The sequence below is a fragment of the Trematomus bernacchii genome, unplaced genomic scaffold, assembly GCF_902827165.1.
Source record: "Trematomus bernacchii unplaced genomic scaffold, fTreBer1.1, whole genome shotgun sequence".
NCBI classification, from domain to species: Eukaryota; Metazoa; Chordata; class Actinopteri; order Perciformes; family Nototheniidae; genus Trematomus; species Trematomus bernacchii.
Window position 1 is genome coordinate 12,817,336 of NW_022987727.1, and position 24,819 is coordinate 12,842,154.

At 38.2% G+C, this 24,819-nt stretch overlaps 1 protein-coding gene across 1 annotated transcript in view; it reads left to right on the forward strand.

Moving 5' to 3' along the window:
- The first annotated feature begins 17,459 nt into the window (after positions 1-17,459).
- The window catches only part of ctnnbl1 (catenin, beta like 1), a 56,379-nt gene continuing 49,019 nt past the window's right edge, over positions 17,460-24,819 (forward strand). Inside the window, exons 1-5 of the mRNA XM_034145240.1 lie at positions 17,460-17,635; positions 20,137-20,370; positions 22,970-23,076; positions 23,367-23,506; positions 24,695-24,792. Coding sequence (XP_034001131.1) covers positions 17,606-17,635; positions 20,137-20,370; positions 22,970-23,076; positions 23,367-23,506; positions 24,695-24,792 — 609 coding nt within the window. The 5' untranslated portion in view covers positions 17,460-17,605. The remainder of the gene's footprint in view (positions 17,636-20,136; positions 20,371-22,969; positions 23,077-23,366; positions 23,507-24,694; positions 24,793-24,819) is intronic.

The following is a 24,819-nucleotide window of genomic DNA, read 5'->3' on the forward strand; positions in this document are numbered from 1 at the left end:
ATTCACTTCAGAAACACTTTTTGTTATATTCCATGGAATGCTCTTAACATCCTGATAGCAATGAATACATGAAGTGCTTTGACAAAAACTATATTTCATCTGTGGAAGCCGTGGCGCTGTAAAAAGCAAGTCCAATTATCTGCCTCGGCCCGGCTAAAATAACTGGATGGCCTACCTGCCTGTCAGCCTTTCATCTTGGGCACAAACTTATCTCGTGCCCTCATTGGTCATGTGCACGTTCGTGTGTGTTGGAGGAGGGGCTCTGTAAGGAAGTCTGAAGGAAGGGGCAGATTTTTTTCGGTTGTGTACTTTCAAATTCTAGCGCACTCGAGCTGGTTTCTCCATTCTTACCTACCCTACCTTTAACTTATCGTTCGTATAATCAGACAAATGTACTATTATTAGAGAATATTATATTACCAGTCTATAGCATATTTTCAGTGGGTTTTCTTCCATCTGTAAAAAAAGAAACCCTGCATATACACACTCATTTTGTTTTAAAAAGGGTGTTAATGGCTGCCATGTTTTGTTGAGTCATGAAATAGAGACTCATCTGGAAAAATACTGTTAAATACACTTACCGTTTGGAATATGTCTTCAAAGGCAATGTAAAGTGTTACCATTCTGTATTGCCCCTGCCATATATCCAGTAGTTTATTGATACTTTTCTTTAAATTGGTGCCCATCCATTTAGGATAGACAAATTGTAAAATAAATAAAGGCAGGCTTTGTAGAACAGTAAAAAAAGAAAAAGATCTCTGATGTGCTGTCGGACCTTTTTGCAGTCGCCTTTTATGGAAAAACGCAGTAAAATCTCCCCAAGCATGATGTTCTCTCTGTAATGTCATCCATCCACCACACCCCACTTATGTCCTTGCAGCTATAATGCCCACTCATTGGACTGTCGCTATTAACATCAGCATCCCTGTTATGTTTGTGAGGCATGGCCTCACCAAATGCGAGGAACATTGATTTTTATATCCCAGCTTCCAGCAAGGTTTGTAGCATCTTTAGTCTTCCTTTCTGGCCTTTGCAGGGGCAATATTTCTGAATGAACATGGTAATTAAGCAGTTAAGGTCTTCCTGATAAACATTTGATGACCAAAATGAACTACTGTTTCCCTTCCATAGAACAAACACCCAACTCTGTTTCTGTTCATTCAAATCCTGAAGAGGTTTTGTCATTACTGTCTTAATGGTTGTTCAATTAAGAGTTCCCATCACTTTGAATTGAAAGTGTATTAGCCCAACACTGCAGTCTATGAATGAACTGCAGTCAACTCTTAGTAAAAAGGGACCATTCAGGATGTGAAAATGGATTTACCTCAGGGATGAAATCATAGGGCTGTTACCAAAATGGGAAGACAGTTTCATCCCCACATATATCGACTGTTGAGGGAATAATGTATCCAGCCATTTGTTTAGATTATCAAATAACGGAGACCCTTTGGGGTCAAATGGTAAAATGAGTGAATCTGTGCACACGATTTTGAAATCTATTGTATCTTGTGGAACTTGTAATGTATCTGTGGAATTGAATAGTACGTTTTTAAGTGACCTTACTTTACTTTTGGGTGATATGGGATCAATTTATTACGGTGCCGTATTATTCCTACTGATTATATCAAATCATGCAGGGTGGTGAGATTCAAGTTTATTCTAGGGATGGGAACGATTAATCGAATATTCGAATATTCGAAATTATTCAGGTATTCGAATGAGAATATGAGTTATGAATATTTGTATTGTAATATCAAATGGAATAATTCAATGTATACGACAGTGCCATAGCTAAATGTGTTAGGTCTAAAGGTGTGTTTTGCTCCGCTCACCGGTCCCTCACAGCGGGCAGAGCTGCAGGTGCTGATCTCTCTCTCTCGTCTGGTTATACTTCACTCACGTTTATGTCCAAATCCATCAGATCTAGCTAGTTCTAGCTACTGATATGGCTGCTGCCCCTCCCTACACGCAGATCACGCAGACTCAAACCTCATCTTATGCCCAAATTCCAGCTGAGAGGGTCTTCTCTACAGCTGGCCTGATTGTGAATCGTCTCCGCACCCGCCTCTCCCCTGAGCATGTACATGAACATGAACATGCTCATATTCTTAAACAAGAATGAGTATTGAATAGCTGCATTCTGAGCATAGGCCCTGTTATAAGTTGTTGTTCTCTGTTGTAATAGGGTTACGTTACCCTAACCCGTTATGTTGTTCGTGTATGATCCCTCTTTAATTTAAAAAACAAGTTATGTTTTAAGCATGAAAGCTATAGGCCTATAGCTGTCAACTGTTCAAACTGTGATCACCAGTTCAATACATTTGACAAGTTGTTCCCACATTTTTTTTTTTTTATAGGATATGTACATTTCGGTTAATCGGTTCACCGTTTTTTTGGGGGTCGAATATTCGAATATACATTTGCTTTCAAATTCCCATCCCTAGTTTATAGTACACCATATTATTCCCATACTACTTTTCTTGGCATTTGTGACCTTGACATTTTTTGCTGATCTATTGGATGGATAGCCATGCAATTTGATGTCACCAGCAAGTCAAATTTTTACTAATCTGATCAATATTTCAACATCTATGTTATATAGTGGCACCTTCATCAGATTATAATGTAAGTAAGACACTAGAAGATGGTGAACATGGAAAACACTAAACCTGATTAACATTAACATGTTAGCTTTATTTAGCATGCTAATTTTAATGTTTAGCTAACACATGCAGAGAACATTAAGCTAGAGAATTTTTCTATTTAACATTATTAAGGCGTACAAGTTGTCTCTTTCCATATCTCTCCTTTACTTCCATCCAAACTAAGTTAATTTTCTTTTTTTTCATTGCTGTCTTCCTCCCTCTCGACCCCTCCGCAATACCCATCAATCCTTAACTGTTGAGGGACACACTCATTTCACAGGTCAATTAATTTTAATCAGAGTGTGTCAATTTAATCTGAGTTCAAACCGCTAGACGGACACTTTGTAAAAATCTCATTAACCTTCCCATTTCCAATCTGCTCACTTCATCAGCAGGGCAGAGCCATGACTCAATCTTTTTCAAACCAATGCTTTTTTTTCTTAGGTAAACAAACTCCTGAATTTGGATATATCACAGGAAAAGGAGGGGAAAGGCACAACATCCTCTCACAGCACAAATGACACTGACATTGAATTAGTGTCCTCATGTACCACAGGTGTTTTGATAGCCGTAACAAAATCAATGTGATTTCGAGATAAGGTTAAGGTTAAATGATTGCAGGATAAGGGATGACTGCAGCAAGCAGGAAGAGGGTGACATACTGTATAGAAAGCACAACAAAGGGGACATGTAATGTTAGATAATGCAAAAAATGGTGCTGAAGATTAAACAGCAAGAAATAAAACAAGACATAATTTCTTCGTCAGACCAACAGTAAACGACTATAGAAGTGTCCGCACTACAAATAAAAAAGATGTTCCTGCTGCATAAATTCTGATACCGCCACAGCTAAAATCTTGGATTGAGCCCTTATATATATAATATGTTTTACATTATTTTACAATGACAACTATGTTCTTCTGCAATAAAACATGTTTGATAGCTGACAGGTACAAACAAGATACTTCAACGGCCGAAAAACATTTCCACTAGGAGAAACGCGCTGCAGACACATGCAAATGAAGAAACATCTTTAGCAACTTTACAACACATGCGCAGCATTTAAACGCTGCCAATAAAGAACGCCACAAGAAGCTCAAAACATAATGTTTTTTAAGAATGTGATTGCATGATTCCTTCTGATATTATTGAAGGTCTGCTGTGAGTACAGTTAAAGTAAGTAAAAAATTATAATTCTTAATTAAACTGCTTAACTAAAGTATTATCCTGAAAACTGTGTTATAAAAATCAAAAATCCCTTTTATTTCATTTTTGTTATTTAAAGTATGAACGCAGCAATTAGAGCAGAGCAGATGTGCATGTGTGAAGAATGAGCTCTTAATCATTATCCCATACAGATAGAGCCAAATAGACATATATATAGTTATACGCATGATCATACAATATAGCAGCTTTCACTTAATGGTTTGTAAAACCGACACCAGACTATAAAATGAAACACTGAAAAATAATGTTTTAATATGCTGAATCTTCATGCACATAGATAACATCTCCTCAGTCGAGGGTACACGCTTTGACTCCTGCTTAGTGCTTTTTTTTCCTAGCCGTTGTAATGTGCTCGACAGACCAAAGCAAGCGCGTCCGACCATTATTTGGACTTGGGTGTCATAAAGAACTGATAAGATGCAAGCTCATTTGCATGTGAGGCCGAGACACCCTTCAGAAACCACGGAGCCGTGCAGGCTTTAGTCAACACTGGCCTTTCATCTCTATCTCTTTTACTCTCCCATTCTCTTTATTCACACGGGCACTCACTTGCACCGCCAGGCACAAATGAATAATAGGCAAGAAATTACAAGGTTGGCACGAGATTGTATTTCCTACCAAAGCTTATCAGGCTAGTTTTTAGATAGTTTCAGTCAATGCGCTCTCCTGAAGGCTCCAGAACATCATGTGAATTGTTTCAGGGCATTATGCTTCAAAAAAGAGAAACTACCTTCGAGTTTTTTGTTAGTAGACGTTATGATTATTCCCTAAGAGAGGTCATTTAAAGTAAAACTAGAGGAATTCAAGAGAATGAGTATAAAAATACCCCCAAAGTGAGGATAATAATTATTTCAAAGAAATAAAAGCCTTTGTCAAGCTTGTAATTTTCAAAGTGCAGGAAAATGAGGACACAAACAAACACACACACAGCTTCCTGCTCCCTTTATCTCTCTAGCTCTTTCAGGTAAAGGCACTCTCTGGCCTCTTTAGTATTCTGATGTGATTTGAGATTCTCTGTCAACATTGGACTTCACAGGCGGTGGGGATCAGACTCACACAGAGAGAGGCCGACCGCTTGTGGCCCGCGGCTGCAGAGGAATGTCAATCGGGATTACATGGTTGTCGAGACGGACTGATAGAACGACATACATACAGACAGACGATGACTTTCTTACAGACGAAGTGACGTGATCTTTGACCTTGTACGATCTGTATTGTCCGATACAAAAGTAACAGCGAGACGTAATCATCTGAACTGTGGCGGATGTTTTTGACCCCGTTTTTTTTAGCTATGGTGTTGGTTGCTGTCACAAAATCTACCGATTCTGTTATCGGTTGTTATCAAAACCATTCTAATGGTTCGGAAGGGGAAGAACAGCCTTGCCTCGCTATTTTTTAACCCTTTTTTCCAATGTTTTTGTGTTTAAGTGACTGAGGACAACTATTTATTCAGTCTGGTATTGGGTCTAACTAACATTGTCGAATCAGCTAAATATTCAGCCATGATAGTTTTCTTTTAAGATAACCCTAAGCTCTCTTTTCTCAACAAAACGAACTGACAACTCATTTCTCTCTCCAACTCCCACACAAAAGTCCACTGTTGTCTTTCCTCAACGTGACACAAAAACTACGAGACCAGAACAAGTGATAGGTAAAGAAATATGTTTTATTGCTTTGTAGGGTCATTTCCATAATGTTGTCAGCCGTTATAATATAAATCTAAGGCCCTCAGTGTCAAAAACCAAAAAGTCGACATACATTAACAGTGAGGAATTGCCCTGAGAATTACATTTCAGCACATTTAGCGGCTACCCTATGTAGCATTATTCTTTAATAGTCGACCAAATCATTATTCACGTAGACACAAACACAGGGGAATAGAGGGTCCAGGCAAAAAATTCCTTAGTATTCTTTTAAATGGCGCAGTTTTGAACAGGTGCTTATAATGTGAATAAAAACGAAACAACTTGTTTTTAGTTCAGGCAACAGATTACCTGACTTCCCTTTGGCTCTTTTTCATAATTGAATGGCCACTAGAGGGTCACATTTTGTATTTGTATCAGTATCAACCATGTCAATAGAGTAAGCCCTTCTAAACCTAGTAGTAGGTCTAGCAGGCCCCTTGTCAACCATATGAGGCTGATAACCACTCATAACACCTATCCAATATTCTGATAACATTTGTTGCGGTTGACAAAACAAAAGAGTCAGAGACAAATTACAGCAGAGGACTGGACTACAGATAAAGTATGTTCAGTTTTCACCACTAGACTGGCAAGACCACTTTTACTTATAGCCCCTTTAACATTCATCTCACATCCAGTTTGCTTCTGGATATGATTCAGCTGGAGTACATTTATGGCTGACATTAAAATGCGACAGCGGTATACACAGCGAAATTGGATTTCTCTGTCCCTCGCCCAGATGCAGATCTCAGATCTGTTTCCATTGGTCCAAACAAAACTTGTATTAATCCAAATATAGCCTACTTATTCCATTTCTTGTTGGTTATTATATGCAGGCTGTAGGCCTACCCCCTAACTGAATGGCCGTATAGGTTGTCTGTGCAAAAAAACTTGATTTGACCCTTATTCACACAATTCACAATTATTGTTAGACTATAGCGGCTTTAGTAATTATGCCAGACAAAGGAAGAAGTCATGTGATATGAAGAGCGACAGCCGCTTGTGGAGGAAATTGGGATCTATGGGTAGGTTAAATAATAGGACCTTCACCAAGGAGTTCCTTATTTGGCCCTTACTGTAAGTACACAATATAATTTAGGTACAAACCTTATTTACATAACAAACATACTTATTGTGGGGGAAACTTCTGTGTAGCAATGCATTGGGAGTCACCGACTCAGGAAGGAGACACGGTGAGAGTTGGAGCTTTTGATGTCAAACACTGATGGGTTTATTCAGAGTATCGGCCGGAGGATTCACATCACAAGTCAAAGAGTCAGAGGTTCTGACTTCACGGTAGAGTTGCCACGTCAATTCTGAAGAGCCTCTCTCTATGCTAGACCTTTTAACTGGTTCACAGAGAGTAATCAACATCTCTGAAGGAGTAGACTAAACAGCTGGGAACACTGAACCACCTGCGTCCGACACTCATGGCCTCAAAGATTTCACATCTTAGAGTCCACAAACACCGATAAAGAAGTGCCTCAGCGTTCTCACAACAATTACCATTCGTGCCAGACAAGTTGACCGGTCACAAACTGGTGACAACAACACATATGGCACCAAGGCCTTTCCTTAAAGGAGATAACAGACGTCAGAGTAGATCATAAAACGTCACAGAGCAAAAGGTTAGATATCTAGAAGAATTATTCCTTAACACTTATTTGATCCCAAACAATTATATTTGCCCAAAACTAAGTAGTTTTATTTCAATTCCAAACGTTATGTGTTTTAAACTTGCGCTCAAGTTTCACAACTATCATACATGACATTTTGACAGGAGGACCTATTGTGTCATTTTTTAATAACAACGTGTTGGTTAGATTGATACACTGTCTGAATGCAAAATATGGAGCTAGAGCCAACAGGCAGTTAGCTTAGCTTAGCATACAGACTGTAGCAGGCGGAACAACTAGCTTGACTCTGTCAAAGGTTTAAAGAAAACCTACCTTCCAGTAACTTTGTATTGGACTAATCAACACTAAATGTCTAATTTAATCCACACAGAGACAGAACATTTGAATAATAAACATTGTGATGTGCTCGTAGGACAAAAGACAAGCTAGCTGTTACCGAATGCTTTTAGCCTTTATGCTAAGTTAAAGCTAATCGCATGCTGCCTCAAGCTACATGTCTAGTGTACAGACATGAGTGGTAGGCTATCTATCTTCTCATCTTATTTTCAGCAAGAAAGCTAATTAGCATGTTTCCTGATTTTTAGTCCAAGTTGTACTTCAGGTAAGTGTAAGCCACCATGGACTTTAACCAGGGCTGCCAACATTTGAGTTCAGCTTGGAGTGAGATTTTTTTTTTGGTGAACCGAAAAAAGAAACGTTCATGTGTACAGTGTTACAAATGTATTGAACATGTACAAACTAGGGTTTCCCATTAATGTACCGGGCGCTGCATATAGGTGTAAAACAGAGGTAAAGTGCTATTTTATAAGTGTGTCACCTCCTCTAGGGGCAGGGGCGGACTGGCCATTGGGAATACCGGGAGTTTTCCCGGTGGGCCGGTACCGAAGTGGGCCGGTCGGGCAATTCACTGTATATACTGTATAGTATAATAGTAAAGTTATTTAAGATGATGCCATATTTATCGAAGATTTACATTATAAATATTCCCCAAAATTATTCAAAAGCATATTCTTCAAAACTCCTTGCTGTAGTATGACCACCAGGAGACTTGATGTGTGTAGTGAGTTTGGTAGTAATAAGCTGTATAATAGTGATTGAATATTATTGTATTCTCTTTTTTCGGATTTGCACTTTGCAGACGGTCCCTGACAGAGACCAATGTAATGTGTCCAGCTCGGAGGACGGCGCATATTGGCTTTTCTTTTTCAAAATGTGATTGTAGTTCGTTGTCAACCTTAACCACGGTACTTAGGAGACGTCATTTGTGTCTGAATAACGTTTTGTTCATGAGTTATTGATCCGTGAAATCAGAATCTCCCAATATCGTTCCAACTTTACTGAACTAAGCCAAAAGACCGTCTCATTTCGTAGACCGCTCAGTTTGCTGTTCCTTCACTTTATTTTTATATTTATATACATTTATTTTGGACGAAAACTTAGCGTGAGGAAAGGCAAGTGTGGCGTGAGTGCGTGAGATATGGGTTAATTGCGTGACTCTCACGCTCAATGCGTGAGTGTTGGCAGCCCTGCTTTAACAGTGTCCTCGTATTTGATTAAAAAAAACTGTTCAGGCAACCATTACAACCCAGTCTCACGGCATTTCGTGTTATAGTCACGAAATTAATTTAATCTATTGATTCGTGTTCACCAACACGATTTTCGCCTTTTTTTTTCGTGTCATACAGAACGAATTTTTTTTTGCCGTGAGACTGTGTTGACCATTAACAACTGAGCTCATTGATGCTTTTGTTTTCAACCATCAGTTCTTTTTTTATCTCTTTTTATCGTATTATTTTAAAGCTGACACATGCTGCCTGTCGGATTTAAGTTAAATGTGACTGCCTTGATAGACATTTCGCTTTTTAGTAGTTCAGTTTTCTGTGTTTTTTCCCACTCTGACTTGTTTACTGTATCACTTGAAAAAGCTCTGATGAAATTATCTCAACGTGTTCTTGTATATAACCTGCATCGTCAAAAGGGATTTCCCAAAGGATTTGAGCACATTTTGGAGACAGAAGAGTAGATTGTCCCTGTGCTCAGCTTGATTGAAAAGTGTTTCTATTCACTCACCCTCTGCTTTCCTTGTTCTCTAATTGTCAGGAATTAATCTTTTAACCCCAAGCTTAGATTAAATATTCGAGGGCGCTAACATGTATTGCAAACATTTCTCAACAGCTAATCCCGCTATCAGATCTCTGTATTGTGTTGTGATGATGTGTGTGAAAGCATTTGAGTGAGGGAAAGATAAAGGGAATCTAAACGGGAACAAGTGTGTGCAACTCATACATGTGGATGTTCATGTGGTTTTGTGTGTGTAAATGTCATTAAATGCAAAGATTCAGGGACTTGATCCTGTGTGTGAGCGCTAAGAATGAGCGATGGAAGGATTAATCAGAAGAGATTGCTTCAGTGTTGTGAACAATTCATTAAAAAATTGGAGATAATGACGGATTTGATTTTCAAGCATCACTTATGACTATAGCTCGCCTCTTGAAGCAGTCAGTAAAGGCAGGGGAAAAGAAGACTGCAAACTAGTAGTAGTCTTTTTGCTGAGATATAATATCTGAGTGGAAGCATGCTTCCTTATGGAAGGTGATCATTTGGTGAGAGTAGAACAAAAAAATAGTCCCTGTGGGGGAAACTTCTGTAGCAATGGAGGAGTCAGGACTCAGAGAGACACGAGGAGAGCTGGAGCTTTGATTTCAAACACTGATGGTTTATTTGGAGTATCGGCCGGAGAATTCACAAGACAAGTCAAGAGCCAGAGGTCTGACTACAACCTAAGTCGCGTGCCATCCAGTTTCATTACTTTGAGAAAAAGCAGAAGTCTTTATGGCCAATGTCTCCATCACTTGGCAACTGACATAAAAAAAATCTAGACTAATATATATCACTGCAGGTAAGACGACAAAATGATGAGCTCGAACCTCTGTATTTGTGTCAGTCGGCTGTTGAAATTGTAAAGTCACAACTTTAAAAATGTCTTATTCTGAAGAGGCAATTGAAATAGAAGCTGCCTGCGTTTGGTGGCTTTGTGACTGTAAATCGGGTTTCCACTTACTATACACAGGGGGTGAGCAGATTAATTAAATAAATGAATTGTAATGCCTTTAAGGAGCTGCTAATCCACCTAAAATATGTTCATCAGTTTCATTGGAGACTTTTTTGTATCACATCTTGTTCTAGATTGTGTTTCAGAGGATGTTCAACCCAGCTCATAAAAGTGTGTGTGTGTGTGTGTGTGTGTGTGTGTGTGTGTGTGTGTGTGTGTGTGTGTGTGTTGTGTGTGTGTGTGTGTGTGTGTGTGTGTGTGTGTGTGATGTGTGTGTGTGTGTGGGTGTGTGTGTGTGTGTGTGTTGTGTGTGTGTGTGTGTGTGTGTGTGTGTGTGTGTGTGTGTGTGTGGTGTGTGTGTGTGTGTGTGTGTGTGTGTGTGTGTGTGTGTGTGTGTGTGCAGGCTGCTCCTATAAGGTACCCCTGGTTCGCTATCACCATCACGCCATCATAATCAGAATCAGAAACGGGTTTATTGCCAGGTAGGTTCACACATACGAGGAATTTGACTTGATGTCATGGTGCATACATAAAATATAAAACAAAAACTCTCCATATAAAACAAAAAATCTTTAAGGACACTGTAATAAAATATAGTTAGATAGCAATAAAATAAAGCAGTAATTTACAGCGAAATAGAATGCAGTGAATTACAGAATATAAAATATGAAATATGAAATAAGAAATAAGATATATGGGCAGTAAGCAGTATTTGAACATTGTGTGCATTAATGTAATGCATATAGAGTCTACGTTGTGGCTGAGGTAAAGTGTCAGTGGGGGGGCCGGGCCTTGTTTAAGAGGCCGGTGGCGGAGGGGAAGAAACTGTTCAGGTGGCGAGAGGTTTTGGTCCTGATGGAGCGCAGCCTCCTGCCAGAGGGGAGGGGGGTGAACAGTTTGTGTCCAGGGTGGGAGGGGTCGGCCACTATCTTCCCTGCCCGCCTCAGGGTCCTGGAGGCGTGCAGGTCCTGGAGGGATGGCAGATTGCAGCCGATCACCTTCTCTGCAGAGCGGATGACACGCTGCAGCCTGCCCTTATCCTTGGCTGTGGCTGTGGCTGCAGCGTACCAGATGGTGATGGAGGAGGTGAGGATGGACTCCATGATGGAGGTGTAGAAGTTCACCATCATCGTCTTTGGCAGGTTGAATTTCTTCAGCTGCCTCAGGAAGAACATCCTCTGCTGGGCTTTTTTGATGAGGGAGCAGATGTTCTGCTCCCATTTGAGGTCCTGGGCGATGATGGTGCCCAGGAAGCGGAAAGACTCCACAGCAGTTACTGGGGAGTCATTCATAATGGAGATAACATTTATTTACTTATCTCTGCATGCCACTCTGCACCTACACTATTGCTTGTTCTCCCTCTCTCCTTCTCTCCCCTCCCACATACTTGTATCTCTTAAGTGTAGTGTGTCCTGCCTTTTATTTGCCCCCCCCCTCCCTCTCTACCATGTTATAGCAGTCCCATAGAAGCCTCCTGCTTCCATCTGCATCAGGTTTATGTACAAGACAATGGAGAGGAAAGCTTGTAGGCACTTGCTAGCTTCCTTGAAAGCATGTACAGAAAAATAGGCTTGATTGTGTCCATGCTCCTTTTTATCAGTAAAGCACCATGCTGCCACGCATCCATCTATCCGTTATCGCCCATTGCATTGTTTTAGCACAATGCAAAAAAGTGAATTTTCCTTATTCAATCCTTCAAATGAGTGCTTGCTTGAGTTAACATCTAAGTTATTAAAAGAGCAATATAAGAGTTTGAAAAATGTCTTTGGGATGTATAGAGATGAAAATGTAATGCTGCTTTGACGTCATACAGGAAATGCCCTCAATATGACTTAAAAGGACACTTTGGAAGTACTATAATCTGCTTTTCCCATATCTTACCACATTCTGGGTTTCACAGTAAAGCAAATATTGCATACACACAAATAACACCCACTCTCCACTACCTTCAAAGCGTGAAATAAAAGGAACTACAGTAAAATAGTTTACAGTGCCGTATATATTAAGTATTAAATATATGGAATGCTAGCTTAATAATGAACACATAAATACATATTGAAATTAATCTGGAATTAAATAAATAAATCTATTAATATATATATATATATATATATATATATATATACGATGCAAATGCAAATAAATGAGTAAGTAAAGTTTAGTGAAAAATTAAAGACATATATTTTGAAAAGGGGCATTCTAACCCATTTTATGACTAATATCTCTTTTGCAGAGACATATTTTGTGATTCATGCCCCTTTCATTTGAATATAACAGATTAAATGTGGAATTATCAAATGAATGTCCCCTTGAAAAATAACAATTAATGCATGTAGACTTTAATTGAAATTAAATTATGAACTATTTTGAGTCATTTCTATATTTATTTATTTTTTATTATTTCTGTATGTATAATTGACATGCATTGTTATATTTGATTTTGATACATATTTATTTATTTAATATTGGTTTGAAAGAAATGTCTGTTGTTTCCAATTAGAGCTGGCCTTGAGCTTTACCTGTGTGTAAACTCAGCCAGTGGCATGTGGTTTCTGAAACGCCTGCCTTTCTTCTCCCATATACTGTAGGTGTATTGGACATTTCTATGAACCTTCACAAACAGACAATTTATTTAACACTACGGGCAGAAAACAATGACCGCTAAGCTGTGAGGTGGGGGTTTCCAATTGGAGGTATGTATTATGTTTCCATCCATCCATCCTTTTTCTAAACAGGCAGACTGACATTTCAGTCACAGGTCCACTTAGAACTGTGTGGGAAAATGTTGAACACACACAACTCGATGGATGGTAGGAAATCTCTTAGCAAGTTATAAGCTGGTAAAAAAAGAGAGAAGTCGCAATACAATAAACAGTCTCTTCACGCACAACAACTAAAGGAGTCAAGCACCATTTTTAATTCAGATGGTTAAGACTATTACTTTTTCAAAATGTTGTTACCTTCAACTTTTTCCAAATCATATAGTTGCCATGCAAGGAGGATGAGCTGGTAGAGAGGCTAGTTGCTTGCTCATTTCTAGAATAGAGTGGTGCAAGAATGAGTCCTAAACCCGGATTTGAGTTAGCATTTTAGCACCTAAGATTCCATCGTCTCAAATTAATTTCATTTTGAATGTGTATGTCATTAGATGTTTGTGGTTAACAGAAGCTTCAAAGATGTTGTCCTACGACAGAAAGTAAGGCAGTAAATATGTGTCACTAAAACGGTAGTTGCTAACAAGTGAAAAATAACACTACTAAACGTCATCTTGTAAAACATTAGCCACAGTTAGCTTAGCAGTGGAGACGCACGCACAGATGTAGTTGAGTTATTGCATATTATGTTAGCTTTTTACTACTGCCTATTGCATTTTACTTCAAAAATCACAAAATGGTGTTCATATGTTGAGACTACTGTGCTGAACAAAAAGTTTAAGTATAATTAACATATGTTTGCCACAGATCTTGCAATATCCCGAAATCCAATTGAGAAGTCCCATTACTTTTTGAAGAGGGAGCCCTTGTGATGCTAACTTCCGGGTTGGCCTTCAAAAATACGTCATCACTGCACAACTCTATACCATTCTACTTCCTGACACATACAACTTGTTAACTCTTTAGTGTCGCGGAAATCCCGATAAGTACCTTATCTTGATCATTGTGATGTGATTTGGAACTGAAATCTAAGAGAAGAGAAAATCAGTTGATTTTACACTTGACTTAACTAGGGGGAAACGATAAGCCCAATCACTCCTCATCATCTCTCTCTCTTTCTCTCTTTTTCTTTTAATGAAGCATCGCCACTCTGAATTTTGAGCACACTTATGTTGGGCTCCACCGCACGATACAATCACCCTAACCTCCTCTGATTTAATGCAATCAGCCCTCACAGCTTGTGTGAAATTGTATTGTTCTGTTTCAAAAGAAACAGGCTATAATTCTGTGGATGCGACACACAGAGTGGCCCCAGAATAAGTCTGCGGGGAGATGATGAGGCGATGTCATTAAGCAGACTGTGTATGAAAAGCTTTTCGGCTCCTTCAGGGATTTTGGAATGTGTTAATCATTGTGTAGAACAAAAAGGATTTGTAATAATGGAGCTTCAAGCTGCAGCAGAGGAGTTAATTCAGTGTTGATTCCTGGCTTTCCGGTGACTGTACTTCGCTTGTTTGTATAGAAATATACAGGGCCTCATGCAGTTTGTAGCATATTTTTTATCTTAGAAGAAAATTAAGAGATAATATATGAGAAATTGAAGAGAATGTCGCTGCATGAGGCTCAAATTGTCCCTTAAGTTAAAGATTGTTTCTTGCCAGTCTTTAATTTAAAGAATGTCCTATTAATCATATACTGAGACGATTTAGGACCAGGAATAGTTTGATATTTTGGAAAAGATAAGGCTCATTTCATATCTTGATTATATAAGAGAAATGTAAGAGAATGTTGCTTTAGGGGCCCTAAATGTTACTTATGTTATATATTGGTGCCTTGCTGTCTTTAATTTAAAGTATGCCTTGTTAATTGTATTCTGAGACAATTTGGGTCAGGAATAGTTTGACATTTTGGAGAGATAGTCTTATTCAATATCTTGCAGAGAGAGGACAAACACTTCAAATGTAACCCAATGGCTGCATAGGAAAAACGATGTATTGAACATGTCAAGACGGGATTATCACTTGAGGTTTCCCTGCAGTTGTTGTCTTTTAATAGTGCGGCTTCACATGAACATGTGGCTCATGATTATTGTGTTCATGCAGTGTACATAGCTGCAAAGATAATGTGATGAATACACATCACATTTTTGACAACTCACAATCAAGACTCAATTAAGCAGCATTGGCAATATATAATTTGGGAAATTATGGTCTGATCTAACTTTAATTTGTATATGCAAAGAGCATATAAGTAGTTAAAGTAATTATTTGTAATCCAAATTAAGCTGTCAGCTTCATAAAAGAGTTTCTCCAGTTTGCCTAATCAAGGCTGTGTTTTCATGTGAAGCTTTGGGATTTCCATTTCAATTTCTCTGTTCACCCCTTTTGCCCCTTTTATTCCCTTTCACTCCGTTTCTCTTTCCTTTGATCAAGTGCTTTTTCCCTCGTGTTTTCTGGGTTGTCAAGCTTGACTGCTTGGCAGTGGCCCTTCCTTTTTAAATGTTGTTTCCTGTGGCCCCACTGTCACAGATCACTGGCCAGAGACTGGAGAGGCAACAGAGGCTTCTGCACTGCGCACCACTACATCTCCCAATGATGCTCATTGAAAAGGTGATTTTCTGCCTGTCTGGAGCAATACGACAGCTTGGCATATAAAGCTCTCCTGGAATGAATACAGCTAAATTGAGCCCTTAAGACTGGGATTTGTGTCTGATGAGGAAACGGTCATGTCTAATTTTACATGTATCATTAAAGGGGTTTTGGTAATTGAGCTTAAAGGATTTTGTTGCTGTAAAAAAACAGACTTTTTGTCAGGCTGTATTATTTTGGGCACAATCCAGTCCAATCCACTTTATTTCTAAAGCACATTTAATAACAACAGAGTTGAACAAAGTGCTGTACATCAACAACTGTATAAAAACATTGCATAAATACATAAAAAACAGACAGGACATGAAACAAATGTAAAACACGAGACAATGAAACCAGATCAGAAGCCACAGACTGAAAAACTCTCCTACATGACGTAAAAACAATACAAAACACTAGTAAGATAAAAACCCAAATTTAACAGCACAAGTGTCATACCTGGTCTGTGAATGCAAGGGGAAAGAAGTGGGTTTTTAAACGAGATTTAAAAACAGGCAGAGTTGGAGCAAGTCTAACCTGGAGGAGCAATTTGTTCCAAAATGTTGGAGCTGCAACAGCAAAGGCTCTGTCTCCTCGCTGCTTTAACCTCGATTTAGGGACGACCAGAAGGAGTCTGTCAGCAGACCTCAGTGACCGTGTGGGTGTGTATGGTTTTAAAAGATCTGCCAAGTACGGTAGGGCTAAACCGTTTAGGGCTTTGTATGCAAACAGTAACATTTTAAATTGTATTCTAAAATGGACTGGTAGCCAATATAAAGAGGCGAGTACAGGCGTAATATGTTCACGCCTGCCTGTCCTTGTAAGGAGGCGTGCAGCAGCATTCTGGACCAGCTGTAGGCGAGACAGGGAAGCCTGGCTTACTCCAATGTACAGAGCATTGCAGTAATCCAGTTTAGTGGATATAAAACAATGTATTACTTTCTCAAGTCATTAAAAGAAAGGAAAGGCTTGACCTTTACTAAAATTCTTGGCTGAAAAAAGCTGGATTTTACCACAGAATTGATCTGTTTGCCTGGTTTAAAATCACGTCAATCCGTACACCCAGATTTGTTACAAGATGCTGTGTCACACTAGAATTTATTTAAACTGCAGACACACAAACAGTATGAAAATAGAAAGAATTATGTCTGCATAATGGGTCTGTGCATCCAGTGTGGCAGCATCATTTCGAAACACAGTATGTTAGAGCTCAGATATTAAATGCCAGTATTCCTTTGGGAAAAATATAACAAATATATCAAAAATCTAATCTAATTTTTCAAAAAATAAAATACATACAATTTCTAATTATGTTTTGCTTTACCATTACAGAGTGTCACATCACAACATGAAATGGGATTCATTTTTGCTGCAGAGTGGGACCTCACAAACCCTTCATATGCCTTATCTGTCATTATCGTTAGGCTAGTGTCAACATAATTATTCTAATTATTATTAAGGGATCCTTTAAAAAACATATAGGTCTTTAAAGGGGTTCCCTTTTTTTTGTGATGTTAAGTTGTTGTGTTATATTGTTATGATATGTGTATTATTTACACATGCCCCTGAATCCAAAAATGTTTTTAATCAAGGATGGCCATACAAAATAACCAAAGTAGTTCATATATATAAATAATTTGTTGAATTTTTTCAATAATTAATTAGTTTTTTAGGTTGGAAAATAATAAATGTAGATATATAAAACATATTTAGTTTTTCTCAAAAAGGATGTTGAACAATAATGTGAATTATTAAATATTCATGGCTTGAAGCAACAATTGATGTTTAAGGACAATCGATGTATTTCATTACATTGTATAGGATGCAAATACAACATTTTTATTCAGTGGTTTGACTGAACATATGTCCAACTTTGAAGTTGTTTGATATCATTTACGGCAGTTTACAGCAGTTTACAGCAATATCTTGCTACGACACAACACGACCATTGTACGGCAAGCATGTGTATGTGGAAAGCTTGTTGTTAGCCGTACAGCTAACTGCTGAAGTGTACGCTCTTACTTGTTTTCTAAGCTAAAGGAACACATTCTTACGTTTACACTTTTGACCCCGGAGACATGGATGTTGGAGAGCTCCTGAACTATCAGGTATGCATCTTATTCTGTTCACAAATGCTTGGGAAACGCTACTTTAGCTGATACAATTCTCATTCTTCGGTTGCTTGCAATAGCATTGCGGTTAGCGGGCTTCAGTTTAACGCTATTCTCGGCATTTAATTTGTTGTATGTGTTTTTGTTAGTTAGTCAACCGTCGGGGAATTGCTTGCTCGGAGTTAACTTGTTGTATGACACAAGACCAACCTAACTTTAGGTCGTGTAAAACGAGATACTACGTTAGCAATTAGCATGCTAGCTGGACATAATGCTACCTCTGTGGCTACAATGAATGAATATAATCAGAATCGAGAGGTAAACAATAACTTACATTGTAGTTGCTATCATTTCCTGAACCAGTTGTACATGCAGAAACATTGAGTACACCGGCACGAGGGATATTACTTTGTAACGTCTTCTTTTCATATGCTAAAATAGCAAACACATGTAGCCTATCGTAATTTATGTAGTTTAGTTATACATGTCATTTGCAACATTCATTTGTATACATGTTAATGGTAAAAGCTTAAAGAGCTGATTACCTGCATGCCACAAAGACTGATGTTCTAATATTTTTGTACGATGTGAGGGTCTAAGGACAGAGGGTGTCGTTTTCTCATACTGATATTCTGCACAAACTGTAAAGTGTCTGTACTGTAGGGTATTTTTTATTTTATGTACAGCACTTTGGCTCGACTAAAAATGTGCTATATAAATAAAACTTGATTTGATTTGCACATTTAAGTAAAAATCTAATTGAAATTAAATGCATTTTTCCTTTTTTTTGTATTGATTGTTATAATTTTACTCAGCCATCATGTTATGTTGGATGTCAATCCACTTACAATGACTTGACAACTTTGAAACTTGCTAAATTGTTAAGTTTCTTTTAGTTTTTCACCCTTCTGTCAGAAGGGTGAACACCCTTCAAGTGTCAGAACTTTCTCCAATTAAACAAAGATAAAACTGAGGTAATGGTTTTTGGAGCCAAGGCAGAACGTATAAAAGTTAGCGCTGAGCTTCAGTCTGCAATGTTCAAAACAACAGATAAAGCCAGAAATCTAGGTGTAGTCATGGACTCTGACCTGAGTTTCAACAGTCACATTAAAACAGTTACTAAATCAGCCTACTATCACCTAAAGAACATATCCAGGATTAAAAGACTAATGTCACAGCAGGATTTGGAAAAACTTGTCCATGCTTTTATCTTCAGTCGACTCGACTACTGCAATGGTGTCTTTACAGGCCTCACTAAAAAATCCATTAGAAAGCTGCAGCTAATTCAGAACGCCGCTGCTCGAGTCCTCACTAACACTAAGAAAGTGGATCACATCACTCCTGTTCTGAAGTCCTTACACTGGCTTCCTGTGTGTCAAAGAATAGATTTCAAAATATTGTTGCTGGTTTATAAAGCTTTGAATGGTTTAGGCCCAAAATACATGTCTGACCTCCTGCTAAATTATGAACCATCCAGAACTCTCAGTTCTTCAGGGACTGGTCAGCTTTCTGTCCCCAGAGTCAGAACTAAACATGGAGAAGCAGTGTTCAGTTATTATGCTCCAGATATCTGGAACAAACTCCCAGAAACCTGCAGGTCCGCTGCAACTCTTACTACTTTTAAATCCAGGCTGAAGACTTTTCTTTTTGCCGCTGCTTTTAATTGAACTATTCACATCTTAAACTGCACTGTAACTTTTATCCATGTATTTTTTCTTTTAATGTTTACTTTATTATCTTTTATTTTTAATGACTGATTTTAAATGCCATTTTCTTAATGTCTTCCATTTTTGTAAAGCACTTTGACTTCTGTAGAACACCGGGAAACAAAAATGTTGGTGGTTTATAGCACAAATCATCTGATTTAATGTGATGTAAAATGATTATATAATGTGTATGCAGTTGTAACATGTTATTTACGGTAAGGTACTGAAAAAGCGTAGGTTCTTGAATTTTATGTTAATGTTTTTATCATACCAGACATACACTCTAAACACTTTATGAAGAAATACATTTTATTTATCAACTGCTGCTTTGTGTAAAAAAATAAGCAGAACATAATGATTCATGAAAGATTCTGATGTAATGTTTACTCAAAAAGTTTTTGTTGTTTGATTATTCTTTTTTAAATTTGCATTTTAAGAAATTATTCACAAAGCAATACATAACAAAAATAAACACATATAGGTACATAAATTAACTACATAACAGTTGACAAATCCGAAATGAAATAATAATAATAGTAATGTTTTATTATTCTGGTCAATTACATGGAGATATATACGTTTGGGACATCACGGTGCATTTTCTAATTATGGGGAATATATAATTTTGTGTGAATTGTGAGGAAGAATACCTATTGACTTTTAATTTCCAGCCCATTTTATGTGAGCCTTATGTTAGTCATCTCACAACATCCCTGTATATACTGTACTCTCCAAATAAACAATATACCTGTTTACACTCATTACATTTCACCATCTGCTTTCATCCCGCAGCCTGATAGAGGAGCGAAGCGCAACAGGGACGGGGATGGAGGGGCAGCGGGCGCAGATGAGGACTCCAGAGGAGGAAAGCAGCACAAAGGGCTCAGTGCCAGGGAAATGGCCAGATACCGGGAAGCAGGAGTAGGAATAGAAGGAGGGGGAGAAATGAGGGACTATGATGATCTGTCCCAAGACAGGAAGAGGATCCTGGAGAAACTGATGGACCGGGATGAAGAAGAACCTGAGGTGGGTTTTTGTTTTGTTTGTCTCTCTGCAAGTGCTTTTGGTTTAAAAGAAACCCTCTGTCACACTATTTACCTTATTATCACTCTAATTGTGTCTCATCAAGACATTTATTGCTCTTTACTATGAATAACAGTTTTCATTTAAAAACCCCACTTTATTGTGCATTTTTAGGTGTGGTTGCTATTTTCTCATTGTGGCTTCAGTTGACTTTTTCTACTTTAGATACAAAATAATGGAACCCTTTCTTATTCATTAGTGAGCAAAAGTCATCATAGACTCATTATTATTATTATAATTTTTCTTATAGGAAAGTGTGAGGTTAGCATGTTGTGCCCACAGTTTCAAAACTCGAGTGGAATTATTATTACAGGGGTAGACATTAAGGCCTCCGAGCCAGTAGATTTTCATTCTCACTGTAATAATGAAGAAAATGAACACATTTGTTGCAATAGTAATTCATGCACAAACTACATTACTACTTGTACTACAACATTTTAATCATCAGTACTTCCTCATTTTCCTCAATTGTTCATATTTGGTTTATTAAAATAATTATATTGTGGGCATTGTTAAAAAAATTCTGCTATTATCATTATGAGTATTATTATTTGTATAATGCGCTTTCTGCCTTCCTGTCATTAGGAGTTAGACATGTAATGGCTATGTAATAGATTAGATTAGAACCTTCATTATCCTAAACTGCTGGGACATTTCCCTACAGCGAATATACCTTTTATATTTTCTACTCTTCACTTACTTGTCAGCATAGGTCGGCATTGATGTACAGAGCCGACAAAATACCTTGTTTATATTGGCATCATATTGAAGCCAACTCCATCGATCAAGCCAGTGTGGCTGAAACTTTCTCTCCCTCTTCTTCTCATACTCCCTGTCACTCTCCTTTAACTCTTCCGGTGACATTCTTTTATTTGAAGATTGTTTTTTGCCCGGCGCTTGGCCGGCTACTGCTGGTATTAAAAACATTTTGGCGAATGGTTAGGTGGCGCTAAAGTCTGTAGTGAACGAGCGCGCTCACGGGAGCCTGCTCGCGCTCACGGGAGCCTGCTCGCGCTCACGGGAGCCTGCTCGCGCTCACGGGAGCCTGCTCGCGCTCACGGGAGCCTGCTCGCGCTGCGCTCTGCAGCAAACAGCTGTTTGCTTTTCACCCAACAACGACAACCGCCTCACGAAACGCTATGTTGTAGCATTAATAAACGAAACAATTTAACAAAATTACTTGTCAAAATACCAATACCACAGGAAACATTTTTTTTTTTAATGCAATATTTTTAGTGGCCCGAGCGAGTGGAAAGTACGTTATGCTGGCCCGGGGTGTCTAAATATTGCTTCCGGGCCAGCGGGCCATTTATAATGTCGAGCCCTGGTTATTATTATTATCTCAATTGCCTCTGGAGTTTTACTTTTGTCAAAACCAAAAGTATCCACATCTCAGCCAAAATACAGTATTGCAACTGTAATACTATTGTTTTGCATGGATTTGGTCCCCTGATTCACTGTATGCAATAAGCCTCTGTAAAGGTGGTTAAAGCCAGAAGCTTAACCCAGCCTGGCTCACATTTAGCCTGCAATACGTAGCATAATGTTTGACCTTTCCTTATATTGTCAGTTTCTCAAGTACTGTCTAGTGTAGTCTTTTCATTGTGTGTCTGTTCACCTACTTGCTACTGTAGGTGTATGTATATTGAGTGGGCGGTACTTCTCTTTTTCTCTATAACAGCTTCAGTGTCATTGAAATCTTAAGTGCTAGGTTCCTTCAACACTGCTACATACAATAAACTAAAATAGGGAAGTAAAATTGTGAAATAGACATGATGGTGCAAGTAAGTTGTGGGAATATTAAAATAAATATATATATAAAACGAAATAAGATGAAACGCATTGTATAATACTGTACAGAAGAAAAAATATTGTAATATGCGGAATGATGAGATGCACAAATGAAAAGTGTGTTATAAATATACAGTCTGTTGAAGTTCCTTTTAGAAGGTCAAAATGTAATTCATATCAGCTACACGATGTGAGAATAGCCAAAACTACTACAGCTCTGGTTTCAGACAGATATATATATATATATATATATATATATATATATATATATATATATATATATATATATATATATATAAATAATTGAAACTCTGGACTAATAACGTTTTTTCGGTGGTTGTTTCTGGTAAAGAGAAACTGTTGTCAGTCCCATCGTTGCCATTATTATTAAGTGCATTACAAAATGACGTGTTCTTTTGCAGCCTTTTCAAGTATTTGCTGTTCCAAGAGCTACTCAGCGCAAAGTGCTGCACGCATCCATAATGTCAGACAATTATCATTTCCTAACCTGTTATTATCTGTCTGACACTTTACAGGCTTTTAAGCCATCAGGCTTTAACATTTCCAGTGAAAGTGATTAAAGAAAGAAACTTCTAGATAGTCTGCTCCAGCCACATAATCAGGCTGACACTATCTCTGTGTCTGTTGTTTTTGCAGCAGTTACCTCAGTAAAAGGATTGTTGTCCTTTTCTAAACTTTTCCTTCCTTCTTCTTCTTCTTCTTCTTCTTCTCTCATGTGCCAATCACACAGGCAGAGCCGGTGGATGAGAGTTCAGTGAAGAAAATGATCCTGACCTTTGAGAAAAGGTCGTACAAAAACCAGGAGCTGAGGATTAAGTTTCCAGACAACCCAGAGAAGTAAGCCCATTACCGACAAAGCTTTGCTGTCTTTGTCATATATAAGGGTTTCATTCAAACCCATTTAACATGGATTACTTTTGAATTAATCCAACTTTCATGTGGATTTATTAAAGACAATTTTTGCAAATGCTATTACACGTTTTCTGGTAAATGTATTCAGTATGCCTCACTGTAACCGACGTATTTAAAAGAGCAACACTTAATAACACTTGATCTACTGCACTTTGAGTGAAATGGTAACCTGGAATTCTAAAATGCTAACCAATATGTCTCACTCCTCAAACCAGGTTCATGGAGTCTGAGCTGGATCTGAACGACATCATCCAGGAGATGCACGTGATCGCCACCATGCCGGACCTCTACCACCTGCTGGTGGAGCTCAATGCTGTCCACTCACTGCTGGGCCTCCTCAGCCATGAAAACACTGATATCCTTTCTATTATAGAGTGATCGTTTCATTTCGATCCGTTCACCCTGTATACAGAATTTGGTGTTTAACATTGGTCTTAAAGGATTAGCGTGGTAGTATTTTTCTTGTCAAATTAAATGAAAAACACTACATACATTACATACAAGTATTGCCTGTGCAGCCAAAGCCTGAAACTATGTTTTCTGTTACACAAAGCTCCAAAAACATGGCCACTTTAGTTTATTTTAAATCAATTCCACATTCAAGCGCACCAAACTCGAGCTGAAAATATTTCCCATAATATTAATCTTTTACTCAATTCAGTTATACAATGTTGAAATAACTGCAGCTTTTATCATTTTTTTTTTTTTAATACAAAACTGTATATATATATTTTTTTTTTAAAGGGATCAGGCAAAAGACCGTGATCCACAGATGGGGTCGGGGAGTCAAAAATCTTTTAGCGTTAGACTTACCACAAAAAGCTTAATCATTTAGTATGCATAGCACTTTCATTAAAACTATGCAATGTTTCTGTACATTTTACTTAAACAGGCCAATTTGAAAAACAGTAGCTAAAAAGAACAAACGGCAAACATTCAATATGTAATGCCTTCCCACAATTCCTTACGGCAGCTACGTTAAAGCAAAGCACCATTGGGCTGTGATTAACATCTATAGGAGGTGTGATGTTATTCTAACTAGGCTAAGGAAACATTTTTAGGGAAAGCGTGACAGTTGAATTGTCAAATAATATCTTTTCCTGACCACTTTTGCCTAACCTCTGTGAAAACGTCATGGGGTTAGAAAATATGAATATGAAAATTCACCAGACTTAGGGAAAGACAACCATAAGGGCCTAACACTGGGTGACGTAATTATGTTGCGCCAGTTGATGTTTTGATTTGCTTCTGCTGTAGGAAATTAGTAACACCTGTGCTTTTCTGACCATGCCTTTTCATACAAGTCAAAAATATGCTGGAAAAAAGCCCATTAATACAATGCGTCATTAAATGTCCTCCTGAGATGTTGGTGGTCTGGCTGCATTGTTGGTACTGCTGATGCCACATTTTGACAAGAAAGACCAATCTATTTTGATCCTTTTTTATTTTTCAAACTGTCAATATTAACTGAGTGTTGTAGAAGTGCAACACTAAACTGGTTAACTTCTCTTAAATACAAGCTTATATCCTTAGCGTGCGCCACATGTTGCCATAGCAGTGGTGGACCTGCTGCAGGAGCTGACAGATATCGACACGCTGCAGGAGAGCGAGGAAGGGGCCGAGGTGCTCATAGATTCTCTGGTGAGTTCAGGATCCTCATGAGTCTTT